Here is an 18,512-nt window from a genome sequence, read left to right as displayed (position 1 = left end):
GAGAGAGAGAGAGAGAGAGAGAGAGAGAGAGAGAGAGAGAGTTTGTCGTTTTATTTATATAAATTGCTTGCATTTCTTTAACGATTCAATATATTGTCGGGCTCCTATCAGCGTCGCGCAATCATCCAATTTCTTTGTCGATTTAACACACACGTTCTGCAAGCGGTTACCACGGCTCGTGCATCGAGCAGATAAAGCATACACACTGACTGTTACTAACCGATAACCCTCGTACGCTTCCTTCCGTAATATCGCAAAGCAAAATAGGATATCGCTCGCGTTGGAAGGTTCAATTTCGAGAATCATGAAATTATGATAATATTTGACATTGTTGAGTACATTGATTATCACCTAGTCTAAACTGAGGACAATATATTTGTTATTTATAACTACATTTATACTTATTTATAATTACATATTACTATAATTATTACTGCTCGCGTTGAAAGATTTAATTTCGAGAAAAATGAAATTGTAATATTGTAATATGTCACATTATTGAACACGTTGGTCATTATTCAATCGACACTGAGACAAATTTTTGATAGTTTTAACTTTAATTATAACGTATAATTAAATGTTGTTATAATTATAATTATTACTGCTATAATGTTAGCAATAACAACTATATGTATGAAATTACTGTAATTTATAGTCATGTTTTGTGACAACCATGTTACATGGTTGTTCTAAAAAATATTTATAACTATAATTTATAGTAATTGCAAATTTTTTTATGGCAATAGTAATACTAATAATAATAACAACTATAGTTACAGCTATTTTTTTATTCTCAATTACATATATTTATAATTTATTAATTGAACTATACATATAGTTATTATTGCTAATATTATTGCAGTAATAATCGTAATTATTGTACATGTAATACAAGTATCAACAAATTTTTTTCTCACAATCAGTGTATAAATTGCCGTTTGGTGGAACAAATCGTAAAATGTGAAAGATGCAAAAAAATAATTTTTTTCATGTAATTAAAGTGAAAATATTTTAAGTGAAAATATTGCAATAACCTTATAGTCAGGGAAGTTATGGAAATGCATGTAAGCGACATTGATGCTCAGGGAGGGAAGACCCGCAGGAAGAAATTAAATGTCGGTTTCGTTCAAACGGCTTGAGAGGTTCGGGTGGCGAGAAGTTAGAGGAAAGGCGATACTTGCTTCGCTACGGTGCCCTCGGAGGTTGTAATTCGCCCTGAGTGGAAGTTCCGCGGCTCTGGTGCGACAATGCGACGTGGTAAAAGTCACTCCTACTAAGCCACGGGCGTTGCCGGTGGCTAACCATCCTTCCTGGTAGTAATTTATACGATCGAGCTGCCATCCTTCGTCCTGTAAATAAAAGGAGAACGTTAGTTAAACTTTCGTGCTATAGCGCGCATAGAAACGTCATACTGGTGATTAATGGATTTTAACATCGAATTTTAGCGTGGAGATTTTTTGAACGATTTTCTTACAAGAGGCGAAGTCAATTGCGATAAATATCACGGTTCAAAATTTGTGTGGCGCAAATAATGGAACCAAAAAGAGTTGCTCCACACAGAACACTGTGACCTTTTTAAAAATACGAGAACCAGAGTTGACGGCGGAATAAAATATCGCTTAAATTTGCAAATAAATTATCTAGTAACTACCTTATCACGCTAGACATTTCCTGAGACTACTTTCTAGGCCTGATTCATTATTCAGCTCACGGAGTTTGATCATCGAGTTCAATTAGAACGTGTTACGTTTGGCTAAGTATAGAAGTAAGGGATTGGTCGCCATGAATAATCAGGTAGGTTAATTTTCGTACGACCGACTGCTATACCCTTCGATGTCAGGAAAGCACAATCGTTCAATTGAAATCGAAGATGCTTACTAGAACTCTATTACTATTCGTCGACACGTAACGTTTCCACTTAAACGTGACAGTATTAGGTAGCGAGGGTTTCAATGCTGAAAAGAGGTTTCACCCTCAGACCTATTACGTATGTAGATATAATTACTCAAGTCAATCCGAATCCTTAGAAGATGCAATATCGAAATACATGCACGCTATATTTATGAAAGTATTTCTCTCTCTCTCTCTCTCTCTCTCTCTCTCTCTCCCTCAGGTTTATCTATTACTCAACGCATTAAACTTTCTTTGAATAGAAAATCGTTTCGAAAGTTACACGCGATATGAAAATAATATTAAGATGATATATTTATATCTATATTCTAGCAAATTATATATAATAGATTTTGGCATAGGAACAATCGCATGAATACAAGAAATATTCAATCCAGATAATTTGTGTCCCCTTTGGCATTCGTCCCATCGATCGATGGGACTCCTACTTCTCCAATTAACTGCAATAAATTGTTCTGAAGAAGCGGTCGGATTAATTAACAACGTCATTTTAACTTCTTTAAGAAAGAAATTTATCATTCTTTACGAAGTTTTGAAAAGAAGATTAACGACGTGTTATGAAAAAGATATATCTTAGTAGTGTAGTTCTAGAAACTTTTCACACGATTCTATCAAGATCTTCACCAGCAGGGTAGGATCCTTCTTTCTTATCCGCGATGAAGTTTCCGTTAAAATATTGCGCATGAAATAACTCCGTAAGCGTAAACTGCATCATAGCGTTTCATTAAAATTCTAAACTGGATTATATGTCGTAGGCATAATAGTTTCCACACGCGTGTTTTGTGATAGATAAATTATCGTTCTACACGTATGCTGCCTGTGTATATACGTACTAGGCTGGATGTAATTAAAGTACGATCTAATGAAGATGTTTTGCGAGGCAGTCTTTTGTAAGATAGATAATGATGAGATACGAGAGTAGATTATTAAAATCATGCTACTACAAAAATCCTCTGAGCACTTTGAGCAGTCTATTATGAACGAAATGAACAGGAGAAGCGAAATAATTCGACAGTTTATTAAGAAATTCTTCGGATAGTTATCTAATATTGGAATAATAAAAACCGGACAAAGATGCCGTCGCGTCAAACCATCCAATAATCCTCTTTAATTATTTTAAGCAATTTATATCTCGTTGATTGCGCTAATGTTTAGACACGATGTCGACATTGCTTCACTTGTGTATGTCAGTACGTTCCCCAAAATTGTGTTGAATTTCTACCGTTGCGTCGACCGGTGAGAAACGTTCCATGTGCTGTGATCGATGAGCACCGAGGGTGGTTTTCCCTTTCCTTTTTTTTTTTTGAGAGTCATAGAGATATGACAATAGAGGAGAGAGCATAGCAGAAGCGTAGGAAGAGAAATCAGCGGTAATCCAATCTTCGCAAACACGTTGAGAGCAATCCGCGGAAAATAGAGAGGGTTCGGTGGAAATCGATGTTGCGCGAAGACGCACTTTGCGGAACGGCGAACGAGGCGGGCCGAGATTTTTTTGTGCTGCAAATAACAGCACACGTTGCAGAGGATTGAGAGAGAGAGAAAGAGAGAGAGAGAGAGAGAGAGAGAAAATAGCGTAGCGTTTGCTTTCTCGAAACGCTTCGATAGAATTTACCGGCGAACAATGGCCGTAGTAGTAGCAGCGTAACGGCTCTCAATAATGACGTTATCGATTCAAACGCAATTCACAATGCGAGAATATAATGGGAATGTATGACGGTGGATTATCTCGATGACGCGTACATGTCACGCCGGCAGGATCCACATTAATAAGTTCGCATCCCAATTCTCACATGGGTTACAAACTCGATCTGTCGTTCTCTAACCGGGAGAACCGGGTTCGACTAGCTGCAGAATTTTTCCCACTACACAATGGAGTAGCAAGAAAATCCCACTTGATCGCGGCGCAAGTTGAGAATGGTCGTTCGTAACGTGCCCGTCCTTCTAATGGACCATCATTTATCTGCAGCAGCCTTTTACGGTGCCATCCAAAATTTATACTACGTAATAGTTCTCTGACATTTTATATGAAACGGCCGTTGTATACAAACCCGCGGAATATCGACGTTTTATTACGGAGGTCTCTCGTGAAGGTGACGTAGAATTTTCCAGGAAGGTCACAGTATAATACAGTGAATTATTTTATTCTTGTTTTACATTGATAAATAACAAGGATGTAATGATTAACAGTGTTACATTGTGTTCTCGCGAGAAGAAAGCGGAAGATTTTTACGACCTTTTCGCAAAGATGACGAAGTGATTAGGTATGAAGGTAGTTAACAACACGAAAATAATGGGCAGCGTACTGATCGAATTCTCCTGAGGACGGCTGACTCGAGTGACTCAATCGAATTCGCCCTGCCATAAGTCAATTATTTTTCCAGTAATTGAGCCTCCCCATTTCTACACCGTTTTCATCGCGCTTCTTCCTGCGAGGGTCCGACTTCCGTAAAATCGCCAATTGCAGATTGGTCTCCGGCGGTGAATTTAGACGACGTGAGGCGTGGTGTGCTCGTCAATCAAGAAATACGACCATCGTAATTAATTCTGATCGATTGCGTCCTGTTTGGGCGTCCGAGTTTGGTAGTCAGATTAATCCTCGTGTTTGCCCGTGAATATGCGTGAAATATATTTGGAATTGGGAAAGTACGAACTGATTATCGAGATAGAGACGATCGCGCGAGGAGCCTAGAAAGAATGTTTATGTTAAAACTATACGTATGACGTTTTATATTGACAATTACTGATAAAGAAATCTATGAAAATGTCCTTCTCCGATTTTGATGAGTTTTCAATATTGTCTTTTAGATAAAAAAAATAAGGGATATTTTTTTATAATAGTCCACACAATCGACTTTTAGGGAGTACAATAGGTACTCTTTTGAAGAAAAATCGGTTATTGTCTTTTGAAGGAAATATCGTTGAAATTATAAGAGAGAAAGTAAAATGTTTGAAATAAAAGTTGAATAGTTTTAAGAGTATTGTACATATAATAATAATTAAAATTTTTTATTTTTGTTTCCTATAAATAAAAATTGTTTTGTTTAAACAAATATTTTAAAATTATCATAAAGTTACTTTTCAAATCATTTAATTTTTATTTAAAAATTAAAAACGTTATTATTAAACATTGTTTTATCTTTTACAGTTTCTACGATACTCGCTTCGAAAGACAACCGATTTTTTTCAAAGGAACGTTGTGTTCCTTAAAAGTGCGATTGCGCTCTCATAAAAAATATACAAGCTTCTTATTCTTGCCTAAAGAACAACATATTCAAAGTTCATCAAAATTGGAGGAGGATCTTTTTACGAGTGTCTTTATTGGAAGCCAGAATCTCAAAATTATACGTGCGGCAAAAAATAAAGCATTTCTTTATTCAAGTTGGCAAACGCTATTGCGCCTTGGCACAAGGAGAAATTTCGCCATTACATCCGCCCTCGTGAAGGGCGCACATCTAGTATTTGTACCGGTTCGCGCTTCTCAATGGCCATGTAGGAGGCATGGAACAAAACCCGTTGCAGGAAACTTGGGCACTCGTTAGCTGGCCCATGTAAAAAGATCCACTCGAGACACCGATCTTCATCCCATCAACGAGTTAAGTCACGGATGTACACGGTTTGCAGCAACCCTCCCGTGAAACCCTTCATCCTCGTGACACCTCTATATACGCTCTTGCAATCTGCACGCTTCGTCCTGACGGATTCCAATCTCTACTGCGGCTGTTTTGATGCAATCTCGTGGTTCTCTCGTGGCATTATTAACCTATAGATATCCCTTGCTATCCCAAAAACTATTGGATCTCTATCAGATGTATTTACTTAACCGTATACATTAGCGTGATCCGCATATAATAGTGATTCAGAGTTTTTGGTCTAGAATTCTAGCATTGCCACCCATTGCGAATTATATATATATATGAAGAACACATCAAGATATAATGGTTAATTGATAGAGGAAGAGATGATATTATGGCCAGATATCATAGCTCCTCTTGGTATCTTCATTATTAGGTGGCGAATTCTAGTGATTACTTATGAAATTATTTATTCAGTAGCTCGCTGTTACACCACAATGCTTATATGACTAAACACAATAGTCAATATTTATTATAACGTTTTACTTTCGAGCATTTCAAAGCATTTTTAAGGTACACTTTAGCATTTAATTACATAAACTTCTTTGTTCTTCTTAAATTGGAGCGTATCATCGCACGAACATACAATATGTATGTTTAAATTATTTATTATTTAACATTTTTATTGAACTGTAGCTTGTATATACATTTCGAGTTATGCAAAGTTAAACAATAGCGTGGCATTTTGTTAATGTGGCTCTAACTGATTGTTGACAACTTCTTTTCCGAGGTTTTCTCATCAAAATAATTATTCTATAAATTGATTGTAACTCTACTGTTAATTTGTAATTTGCATATCATATGTACTATATATTTTTAATATTGAATAACTTATGTGCGAAAGAAAATATGCGTGAGTATATACATTTGCATGCGTTCTGTAATATTTTATTTTATTTTTTTTTGTTAATTTTGTAACAAGTGCTGTTTTTTAAATAGAATCAGTTTTTTAGATCTAAATTTTTCTGGAAGGCCACATTGCCCTGTTTCTCTTCGAGCCATTACGTATAGTGTCGTCACATTTTTATAAATAGTGTCCTTGATAATAAATGTTTACAATAAGGATCTCATTTTTAGATCGTACATGTGAGAACGACCATTAAGAAATTAAAATACCTATAACGATAAAGCTGGATCTTTAATGCTTAAATAATTCAATGTGAATTATATATACTATATATATAGAGATGCATATGCACCACATTTAGAACTGCGCGTCGAATTGATTTTCCGAATTTATAAACGCAATTGAACTACCGTAATAATACCACAAATTAAATTAAATTGACAAGCAATTTCTTAATAATTTGGTGCTCAATCATATTAGAAAGATGTTAATCTGAAAAACTTGCAAAATTTAAATTTATTGCGAAAAATATTACCTCGGCTGAGAGTCGAAACCCATAATAAATGTTTCGTAACTTTGAATCTAAAATCGATTGAACAATACTTTGCCGAATGTACAATCGTTATTAAATAAATTAAATATTGATTATTAACCAAGTTACTGTAAAAGCTGTAAATGGGGTACCATAATATCAGCTTGTTCTCTAATAATTACAACCACGGGACTATTAGAGACCATTATCGGATTCGAGTAATACGAAGAGAGTTAATGATCATCTTGCATTATGGTTGTTTATTTTATTTGGTAATAGGAGAATCGTCTATTTTCATATATGCTCAGCAAGACTATTGATATTCGTTATCAACGTGTCGTCGTCGGCTGCATAGTCATTCAGGCGTCAGATTTTATTACAAATGGTCTTAGCCGACCATATAAACCCGACTTGACTGCTTCAGTTGTCTCACGTGAGGTGAGATAAATTAATTTCACGCTCGTTACAGTGCGACTAGCACAAGCTCGTTTGCTTTCGCTCAAGCAAAACTTTTATCTGCTGTCGTCCGTGATGCGAAGTGCGACAGCGGCCAAAGTATATATGTCAAAGTATGGCAGGTTCGTTTTTATTCACGTCTATATACTGTTTTACTGCAGCACCGGCTGTTCCCGTTAACGTTTTCAATCCCCCGTCCCACTTGTTCTTACCATTTCTCAAGTTTGAAACCTATAAATCGTTCCTCTCACGGCGGAACGTGTCATATAAAATAAAAATTGTCTTCAAATGACTAGAATGATAATTCAAATATATAATAAACAACTGTTATTTAGATTGAATAATTTATAAATTTTTTATCGTGAACGATAAAACGATACTGAGGCTGACCCAATAGTAAGGTCGAAACGTTTATTCTTTTGTTATTAAATGAGTTAATAATATAAAGTATTGTTTTCGTTAGAGAGAAGAACCTATGAAGGTTTTTATGCTCCCTTCCATTGATAATTAAAACTGTGTCTATTCTTTTATCTTAATTTGTTATCACCATTTATTGATATTTACAGATAGTTATTGTGTATCCTCTTAAATTAGAATTTTTTCGACGGGGAGTCAACGTCAGTGAAGAGATATATAAAAATAACTATGGACAATATCGATGGTCTAAAACGAGCTCAAGAGGAGCTGAGACCAAAACACCGAAGCTAACCGTTCGCTTCTGGATTAAGAGTATATCAGGGTGATATTAACGTGTGTAAATGTACTGAGTGACTAGCTTGAAGAGACTCTTCTTATCTGCCGCGTATTAATTATACAATATCGTACATAATATGCGCGTCGTGAGCGAAAATAAATTTGTTCATATTATTAACGATTGTATATAAGTGACGATCTATTTTATTTCATGACTCGCAGAACACCAAATGGCGCGATAAAATGTATTTTTAGCCTTCTGCATTCGCTCGATCAAATGTAGAGAAGAACGTTGATTCTATCTTGGACGGAATCTAACGCGCATGGAAATCGTCGAATCAGGAATGACCTCTTTTTCATAACGATCTGGTCTTTGGAGAAATTTTTTTACATTATATATTAATAATTAATCAGCGACGAGAATGGATATGATGAAAGAAGAAAAAGAAGTAGCAAATAATGTATAATCATAAAGAGTAAGAAAATAATAGATATGTTGATGTGTTTTAAACTGTTTAATTAAACATTATTAAACGAAGTGTCCTCTCTCTTTCAAAACCGTAATGTAAATATACAACAAGTTCGTGTCCAATTATCTATGCAGCTAAAGATCCAGCTGGACCGTTTAGGGCCTTTATTTCCTATTTGCTAATTATACAATAAATGTTCTATCATCGATAGCTACATTATTGTATAATTGTATAACGTTCACTCTGGATTGTTCAATAATTTTTACCTCCGGCGACTCGTCCGGCACTTTTCCCATCCAGCTGAGCGACAAGATATTGCAGTCGCACTTGGCGTTGTTGTTCTTCTCGAAATGCAGATGCATGGTTGCGACGCGATCGGATTCCCGTCGGCAGGTCCATCAATCTATCGAACCCCGGCACCTTTTCCCGCAGTCCCAACTCCGTGCCTCGCAATCGGATTCCACGTCGTTTCCTCCGCGAGCATTCTCGCGCCGTGCACGCTTCTTCGTTTCGCCGACGGATCCGTGATCGATAATCGAATCACGCTCACACGTCAACGGGTCCGCACGCGACCAGCGTTCCGCGACGAACCCTCATGACTTGAAAATCAGGGCGATCCTCTTCCGAGAGCTTCGCGTCGTCCCTCGGGGGTGGAACGCGCGCGTCGCGCTCACCGCGCGATCTTTTGCTCCCGCGACGTCACCCAGCGCCGGATATTACAATCCGGCGGCACGATGGGGAGGAATCACCGAAGAAATAATCGCGTGATCACCGCCGATGTGAGATACCTTACTATCTCGGTCGACCTTGGCGTATCTCTTATCACCGCCGTTCACCAACCTCGATCATTTGTTTCTTACCGCGGCCGCCATTTTGCCGCCCGAGACGCTACTCCACCTTTCAGAGTGCTATCAGCGATCCCCGTGCCACGCCGCCGCGCCGGGCCGGGGCCGGGGGTGCGCGCTTTACGTGCGGGTGGATGTTTGGCCTCGCGGTACCGCGCGTGTAACCGACGCACGAGCTACCAACGCGAGCCGCGAGCGTGCGTCCGACTGAAAGCTCGGCTGCGCGGACTCGCGGAGTGGAGTGGAGGCAGTGGAGCCGGAGCGCGCGGGTCTCCACCGCCACCGCCACCGCCGCCGCCGCCGCCGCTGCCGTCAGCCGCGCTAGCTCTTGCTTCCGTCCGTCGCGTTCGCGCGACGAGCGTATTGATTGAGAGTCAGCCGTTCCATTCCGTGTGGTCCGCGGCCGCCTCGTGCTCCCCGCCGCATCACTAAATTCGCCGCGAGCTTTTCCGCGCCGCGCCGCGCCGCGTCGCGACGCGGCGACGCGCTATGGAACCGATGGAGCCGCCCCTTTCTGCAAGCGCCTCTACATGAAAAAAGAAATTATGAATACTTTATTGCAAGAGGAAAGAACATATCGATACATTTTTCAACATATTGCTTATAAATTGAATTTTATATTACTAACGATATTTTCTGATATGAAATTTTATTTTGTTACGCGAATGATTGATGTCGTTTAAGTAATAATTCTTTATTGATATTCGATACATTTTATCAAATGTCTGTTTTTATTTATTGTACGCAATGGCTTTGAGTAATTAAAGTTTAGATCAGGAACTATCGTCAGACACTAATAGAGTTTATTTTATAAGCGACATGCATTGAAAAGCGTACATAAGTTCTTTTCCTACATAAAATGTTAATAATTTCTTTTCTTTATACCGGTACCGATATAAATGATTTTGTTGATAGATATAACAACTTTACGCGCGCTGTACTCGTTTTCTAGAGGGTGAATTTCACGCCACTTTGGATGCATTGAGTGAACGACGCTCTCATTGTTTGCAGCGTATGTTTGTCAATTTTTTCCTTTTCTTCGCGCCACCGATGCGCGAACATCTACGACTAAAGTGCAAAAAATTTACGTAATGATTATGTAAATCTTTAAGGGGATAGAGTGTGTATATATGCTATTTTACCGACAAAAGTATCAGGTTGTTGAATGAATGAAGTGTATTACAAAATTAAAGATTCTTTTTCCATAATTAAAATACACATGTATCTGGCAATAATCTATTTTCGTATTAAAAACAGAAAAAAATTAATAAATTATAAATTTTCTTATCAACTTTTACTTTAATATGGCGATTGATAATGATCAAATTACCGAAACATTTACTTTGTAAAATATAGTTATATAGGCCATATACGCGAAATAAAGACAGAACCAGATATAGAATAAATAAACGAGTAATGGTGAATCGTAAAATTTAAAACTGAAAACTTAATTAGAAATATTATTTCTTCTGACAATTCGTGTATAAGCGTGCGATATTAATATGATTAGTATGTATATCGTGATGTGTCTATGTCTCGTAAATCATGTGTGTATGTCGCATTTAATTGCTTCAAACAGTCGCTTCAAACAGCAATTTCATCGATGTTTAAGCGTCACATCAGCATCCCTTTAAAAAACTTATTTTTTAGAAATTAAAATAAATTTTATTTCGGATAAATTAAGTTTACTTTTTTCTTATGACTATATGTATAAACATTATATTATATTATATATAATATATTACTACATATATTTTATGTGTGTGTGCGTGTGCGTGTGCGTGTGCGGATATTTAATTTGACCACATAAATTATGACAAATTTTATTTTTTGTGAAAAAAATATAAAGTAATCAATTATTGGAATAAAATAAAAATGTATACATATAATAAGATCATTAGAGACGGATGATAGCCGATGAAGAAATATTGGGCAACAGAAAGTTCGCGCTCTTGTCACTGATGTCGCAATTGCTTTCGGATTCGCTACTTCCTTTACTCTTGCCATTTTCCTGATTGACCTTCGGTTGGAAGTAGCGGAATCCTCGCGTTCTCTTCGCTTTCTTTGCTTTTACTGCTTTTCCTACTTTTGGATTGGCTACTTTCATTACTTCTTATCTTCTTTGCTTTCAGATTTGTTATTTTCATATTATTCTCTTTACTTTCAAATTTGCTGTTTTCTTTATTTTGCTATTTTCTTTGCTTTTTCACTGCTTTCTTTACTCTTGTTATCTTCCTTTTGCTTCCAGATTGACCTTCAGTTGGAACTAAAGGAATCATCACGGTCTCCTCGAACTCTCTTGTAACTGGACTTCGATTACGATTTCAAAATGTGGAAATGTAAAAAAATTCAATTTTCTTAATTACACAAACACTAATTATATAACATTGAGCCTTTCAAGCCAGAAAGTTTAAAACTGAATTTCTGTCTTCAATTTACACTTTTCTTGTTAATTTCTAGTAAGATATTTGTCAACAAATAAAAGAAAAGATAGTATTTTAATAATTTATGAGGATCAATTTATCATTGATGATTAATTTTCTTATTTAGTTTAGTTTTTTCTATATTATTTTAAAAATGTACCTAAGATTTTTTATTACTGAATAATCATAAACTGAATAAACATAGATTAAACAAAAGAAATATTTTGGATCGATCCTGTTAAATTCCTGTTAAAAATCATCGTAACATAATTAAAAAGCAGATTATTAAAGCTACAATTTTGCTTTATTAAATGATAATTGCAAAACTTATGTTAAAATGTGCCTACATAATTTTGAAATATATCTACAAATTTTTCGATATTTATATATATTTCCATTCTACAGCCAGAACTTTTTGCGATAATATATTTTTTCACTTACTTTTTCTTACTCCTACTTTTCTTTTTCATCTTTATAACCTTTTCTAATATATCAAATTTAGTCTTAATAACTCATTTTAAGTAAATTTTGAGTATTAAGATGTTTATATCATAAATAGCAGATATTAATTGTTTTAAAATAAAGATGTTATACCTAATATTTTTCGTTTAACACTCATCTCTTTGTCTTTTAACTGGCATTATTTTTTCTGTGTCATCCGTGCAACTTTTCGAGTTATTTTGCGAAAAATTTTTTTGTTTGCCGTATCTGCTATAAATGTCGCATTTTTTACAAGGAAAGTAAACATATATGGAAAACATTGAATTTGTTATATTTACACGTTTATGACGTTTTTGGTTATTATTATAACTATTATATCTATACTATATTTAATCGATAGGATAAATATTTAAGAAATTTTATAACGAAATTTTGCATAAAATTTATAATTTGCAATTATATGGGTATACTTATAAATAATAGATGCAAAAACTCTGATCTTTTCTAATATATTTATAACTGTTTGCGTAATGAATTTTGACATAATCGAAATTTTGGCAAAACAATAATGATATGGTGAATCATTTTAAAGGCATATTTGCCAAATTAAATTTGGAAAGAAATGGTCCAATAATTAACAAAAATACTTTAGCTATATTTTAAAAGCATAATTATCTCTCGTCCATCTCAAAAATTTTTAAACAAAAGAAGTAACAATTTTCTAATAACCGATCATAGATCGAGACTTGCGCTACAGGCGAAGTCGATTTCATAACCACCCCTCTAATAATTATCGAGAATTTTAAACGTCCCCCCCCCCAAAAAAAATCTCGCCAATTGAAATCTTAATCTGTTAAGCTAATATATCCTACGAAGATCTATCCCCAAAGATACTTCTATATAAACCACGATTTCGCAAGCCGAATAGTTATTAAAAAAACAGTCGTTCAACAAATTTAACCGGTTATTCGAATAGTTGTGCAGAGATGCAGAGAGTTAATCATTTAGTTAGTGCATTTAACATTTGACTCCGTGCTCAACATCCATTACTTTCTTTGGACCAGCGCTTTAAAGACAATCTGCATTGACCGAACTTTCCACGCAAGGTTTCAACAATCATTCTTCTGGAGCGAGAAACAATCCTATATTTTTCTAAGCGAAACTTCAAATAGTAAATCACTTATTTTTTTCTTTTGTTTTTCTTTTTTTCTTTCTCTTACATGTTATTCATCGATCTTTTGTTATTTCGTTTTAATCAATCATCCTTCCAGCTTTCTGTATTATTGCCTGTTAACTCTTACTTCCATCCATCTTTCCTTCGAGCGATTTTCTCGATAGATCACCTTTTGCGCTCATTCTCCAATATTCATCGAATTATTCGATGGATTCTATATCCGCTATTTAGAAGTTCGATTACTCCGCGTATTACTTCATTCGTCGTTTTTCCGTTTACCGGCCGAATCCTCAGATTTTAGTCTTATTTCCTTCCTTATGCAGAGTCTGGTAAACAATTTTCGTTTTTATTATTTCTTAAAATGTTCGTAGTGGGTGACCGTTCATCTCGTTTGCATCTTTCCTAATGCGCGGCTAAACGCCAAAGAAGCCAGCGGATTAGGAGAAAGGCTCCTTGACGAATCTTATTGCTATCGAAATTTTTAGATAACTTGAATATAAATAATAATGATGATGATACTAATCCTAATAATAGTTTAAATAATAATTTTAATAGTAGTAATAGTAGTTTTAGTAATAAATAATATCAAGAGAGAGAAAACACAGACCCTTCTTCTAAGCATTTTTCCTCCTTTTAATCGTCGCCCTATTTCACAATAAGAAGGATTCAATATGATCAAAATTAGACTAGCGATAATTATTTGAAGATTAATTTGAAGATTAATTGATTCGGACCGAAGTGAAAAAACGTCCGCCCTGGCGCGTCACCATCTCTTGACAAACGTGACACTACACCTATAAAAATTGCTCTTACCTATTCACTAACACGTTAACAAACTGAAATCTGGCGGCACCAATCACGAAGAGGAATCGCTTATGTCTCGACTTTTACTAGAGTGATTCTAATCTCTTATAGGATCTCTACTCCATCCCCTTTCACGCGGATGCGAGACAAAGCGTCTGCTCTAACGTCCTGTAATACTCCATTCTTCTTATTCCTTCTTTCTCTAAACCAACCCATTCATATATTCGGAATTTGAACGTAACACGATTATTATAAGGTAAAAATATTAATTGCAATATAAAGTGTTATATACATTCAGCTAAAAATACAAAATTTTAGAATCGAACGGTTTTTGGGATGCATGTAAATCGATCTTTTGGAAGAGTCGAGCATTCGAAAATAATTGGATAACGTATCCTTATTTGTTTCTTCGATATATCGCCATACCGTCCGCAACAATTAGCGCGATGGTACATGCGTCATATATATTTAACAGATATTTTTTCATGAGATATTCTGAATACACATATGTGATTGGGATATCGTATAAATGAACGTTAAAGTTAATATTAACACATGGTTGCCGTTCTTGATCAAAAGGAGAAAAATAGGGGACTTGAAAGGATATATTTCTATCAGTTTATTATTAGTCCGTTTTCAGAATACAGTTAACAATGTTGGTTTATTTTTTGAGATTACATTTGTCGAATTGCAACATTTATAGATAATGTACGACAGTAGATGTTCTCAGGGCCACAAGAAGACCAGCTTCCAAGAAATAGTATATTACTTGTCTCAATACCAGCTCACGTTACAATACATATTATGTACAAAGCATGTAGCAAGTAAATGAAAATAATTAGTTTTAGATCGTGTCATATAACAAAGGCAATTCAAACATTATTGTGTTTGAGATATATATAATAAATAGAAAATTATCTACACCAATATCTGCTATGTACGCTAATCTGTCATCTGCGCAGTAGGAAAAAAATTATAAGATGGCGACTCATTACATTATTCAAATTGCATTATTTTAATTTAAACTGACAATATGTATTCTGGCATAAATCCGATTTTGATAAGACCAATGACATTTTCCTGGTTCACTTGTTCAAGGTTTGGCAATCCAAGATCCTTTGAGCTTCCATCTGCAAATGACAATAAATGAATCAAATTTAATAAATCGTGAATGACAATGCATGTTGCTCTTACAATCTTTATAAAAAATAAATACTTGAAACCAGTGTTGGATACAACATCTAGATACTTTAGCTTTACCTATGTAGGATTCACACCGCCTACGACATCCGACATATGACGTTCAATGTCCAATAGAAAAATTTGTTTCCCAAAGATAAAAGTGTCACTAACTAGAATCGAATTCTCTTATTGGATGTCGTATGCAATGTGAATTTTACATAAGTGAATTATCTAGATCCTTATAGACAGAGTTATCTATATCTGTACTTGGATACTTTTTTGTATGGTACCTTTTAAGTTTAGATACGAAAGTACAAGGTATTTATTTATACATGTTACGTCATTATAGAAACTTAATTTTTATTGATTGTTATATATTATTGTTTTTTCCTAATTCGCAATTTTGTGCAAGTTTTATTTGCTTTATCGCTTAGGTAATTTTAGTTCTTAGAATTTAATGAATAGCGACTAAAGATAACTTCATAAAAAGAAAGTGGCAAACTAATTACTTGACGCGGTTTGATCGTAAGCACCAAAACTTATTACAAATGTAGGAAAAATCGCAATTCGCCATGTTAGTAAATGATATTGTTTTATAGTTTCTAAATTTTTATCGTTATAAGTTGGAAATTAAGTTGAATCTAAGTTTTTTAGTTCCTACATTTTTATCACTGTAAGTTGGAAATTAAGCTGAAACTCAATTTTTTTTACTCATTTATATCTTTATCAAAGGACTTAGAAATTTTTTCATTTCAAACAAAGCCAAGCAAACAGCTTTAAAGATTCAAATTAAAAGATAAAAATAAAGATACTTTATAAAATGCGATAGTCTATCGAGGTGACGTATATGTACTTATGATTTGCATTATCTAAACATTTTTATATGTACTACATAAGTAATAATTTTATATAAAATAAAACTTGTATATATAATATAAAACTTGTATATAGCTTGTTGTGTTCTTTTTTCATTTTTTTTTCCTTTTTTTTTGTTAAAAGTACCTAAAAAAATATTTAAATTTATCATGTACTTTTATGTTGTACTTGTATCTATACTCAGGTAATTTTTTAAAAATATATCTATAATTATATATATATACATATATGTATGTATAATGTATGTGCACACACACACACACACGCGCGCGCGCGCGCGCGCACACAGAGAGTGTCTCATCTAACTCGAGTATCTGAAATATTTTACTTGATTTCTATGATAGAAAAATATTTTAGATGTAAGTGGAATGGTTTCAAGGGAGACGTATTTTAGTTTAGTTCTCGGCTTCTTTCTATTAAATTCAATCGTTTTTTTGTGCAAAAATGCGTCGAATGAGCCTAATTTTATCAACATCACGTGCCAGAAAACTAACTTAACAATTTCCCAAAAAGTAACGATTCGTTACTTTTTCAAGTAACGGTAACGATAACGTATTATTTTTTTAACGTTTCCAACTCTGACCTACTCTTCAAACAGTAGCTGTTCCAACATTGCTTGAAACAATATTTGCACGATGATTTATGATCAACAACAATTATATCGAAACGATAAATCTTCCATCATAATTAGAATTAATATAAGTAAAAAATACACGAGAAAATCAATTGAGTTCTTACAATGATAACGTTTTATAACGATTTATTAAATTTTTTAATTAAAACTTTGAGAACTAAAACTTTAATTTTTATAACTCATACCTGAATAAACGAATATAACTTTAATAATTGTTCCAGCGATGCACCTTGCGGCGAACAATCCATATTACTCGATCTAATTCGCATATCTTGACTTCTTTTACCTTGGCCCCATCCGGTAGAAAAATTTAATTGAGCTTCACCGTCCGCAACAAGGATTAAGAAAAGAAATGCTATACCAAGTAAACTCATAGACATCTTACAAAACCTTAAAAAAAATTATATATTATATTACTGTATAAATAACGAGAATATTGTACTTTCGTATAAAATTATCAACTATACCATAAATCCCGGCTCTCGGAGATACTAATAAATTGAATTTATAATATGATAAATAAATGATTAATATTTATGTAGTTTTAAATATTTATTAGTTTCGTTACATTATAAATATTTATAATGTAATGAAATAATAATGTTTATAAATATTATTACGTTATTATCGTAATAATAAAATATTTTTGAATATTTATACGACTAACACCGTGAATGCGTTAAATATGCATGAGATATTATGCGTATTTAAAATATGCTCAAAGCTAGGAATATTTCTTGAAGGAAATCGTATACGTTCATAATAATGCAACCAAAAATACTAGCTATATGCAATCTTTTAGAAAGAAATTTATAAATTCTCTAAAAAAAGTTTTAAAAAACCTATTATATTCACAAATCTTTACACTTAGTATGAAATTTAAATAAAATTTGATCTCCGATAAAATAAAATATTCTACTTCGAGAATTTCTTTTCCTTTGTATCAATAACTGCGTTTGCTTCAAGCATCAATTCAAGCAGCAATTTGATATAATCATTGTGAGCGAACTTGACTGCTTGTGTAACGAGCCAAAATAATAGCACTATTCTCACAGGAAATGAGAAGAAAATAAAAAACAAAGAAAAGAAAAAGGAAGACTCACATGGTAACACTTTTTTTTACAGATAGATATACAGAATGGTCTAATTTTTGTTAAAGATAACGCACACAATGCCGATGTGCAAGAGAACTCGTTTACGAGAGTCCTTAGATGCGGTTGCTGGTTTTATACATTACTGGACCCCTTACTTTAACGCGCGCGCACATTACAACATCTCGATACACTCGATCGCTATCCCAAGAGGGATAATGAAAATTCTGCGCCGGCGTTAAGCGTTTCATTTTACAAACTGTCCTAGAGGTCATTTCTCGTGCGATTCTAGCACAGAAGTCGAGACGCTAATTGAGATATAAGAGATTATGAATAATATGCAACAGAGATAAATTTAAAGATATTATATAATTTATGAGAGATCGCGATACTCTTTATAATTTTGGTTGTGACTTTATTACCCTACGAGGCCGTCGATCGTTTTCTGTGTGCACACACACACGTATGCAGTAATTAATATATGCCGAGTAATATCGATGA

The 18,512-nt window shown here is 34.4% G+C and overlaps 2 protein-coding genes across 2 annotated transcripts in view; both read right to left on the bottom strand.

The window, feature by feature from the left end:
- LOC108756921 (tubby-related protein 4) overlaps positions 1 to 9,214 on the bottom strand; it is a 24,725-nt gene extending 15,511 nt beyond the window's left edge. The window contains exons 1-2 of the mRNA XM_018501105.1: positions 8,808 to 9,214; positions 1,182 to 1,349 (exon numbers count right to left, since the gene is read on the bottom strand). Coding sequence (XP_018356607.1) covers positions 1,182 to 1,349; positions 8,808 to 8,903 — 264 coding nt within the window. The 5' untranslated portion in view covers positions 8,904 to 9,214. The remainder of the gene's footprint in view (positions 1 to 1,181; positions 1,350 to 8,807) is intronic.
- A 5,648-nt stretch (positions 9,215 to 14,862) lies between these two features.
- On the bottom strand, positions 14,863 to 17,889 carry LOC108754579. The gene is made up of 3 exons (XM_018497045.1): positions 17,840 to 17,889; positions 17,106 to 17,310; positions 14,863 to 15,358 (listed from the first exon to the last, which is right to left on the bottom strand). Exons 1-3 carry the CDS (start codon positions 17,887 to 17,889, stop codon positions 15,314 to 15,316), a joined length of 300 nt encoding a protein of 99 aa, XP_018352547.1. The 3' UTR covers positions 14,863 to 15,313.
- Positions 17,890 to 18,512: the final 623 nt, after the last annotated feature.

Source organism: Trachymyrmex septentrionalis, unplaced genomic scaffold (assembly GCF_001594115.1).
Source record: "Trachymyrmex septentrionalis isolate Tsep2-gDNA-1 unplaced genomic scaffold, Tsep1.0 scaffold101, whole genome shotgun sequence".
In the NCBI taxonomy this organism is placed as follows: Eukaryota; Metazoa; Arthropoda; class Insecta; order Hymenoptera; family Formicidae; genus Trachymyrmex; species Trachymyrmex septentrionalis.
The sequence above is the reverse complement of the archived record's forward strand: the minus strand, read 5'-3'. Positions and strand labels throughout refer to the sequence as shown.

Excerpts from the sequence above, each read along its gene's own strand:
- LOC108754579 (XM_018497045.1), bottom strand. The coding sequence starts at position 17,889 with ATGCTTGAAGCAAACGCAGTTATTGATACAAAGGAAAAGAAATTCTCG. Across the intron at positions 17,311-17,839 it reads AAGGAAAAGAAATTCTCGAA|GTTTTGTAAGATGTCTATGA; the intron begins GTAGAATATTTT and ends ATTTTTTTTAAG. Across the intron at positions 15,359-17,105 it reads AGTTATATTCGTTTATTCAG|ATGGAAGCTCAAAGGATCTT; the intron begins GTATGAGTTATA and ends TGTCATTTGCAG.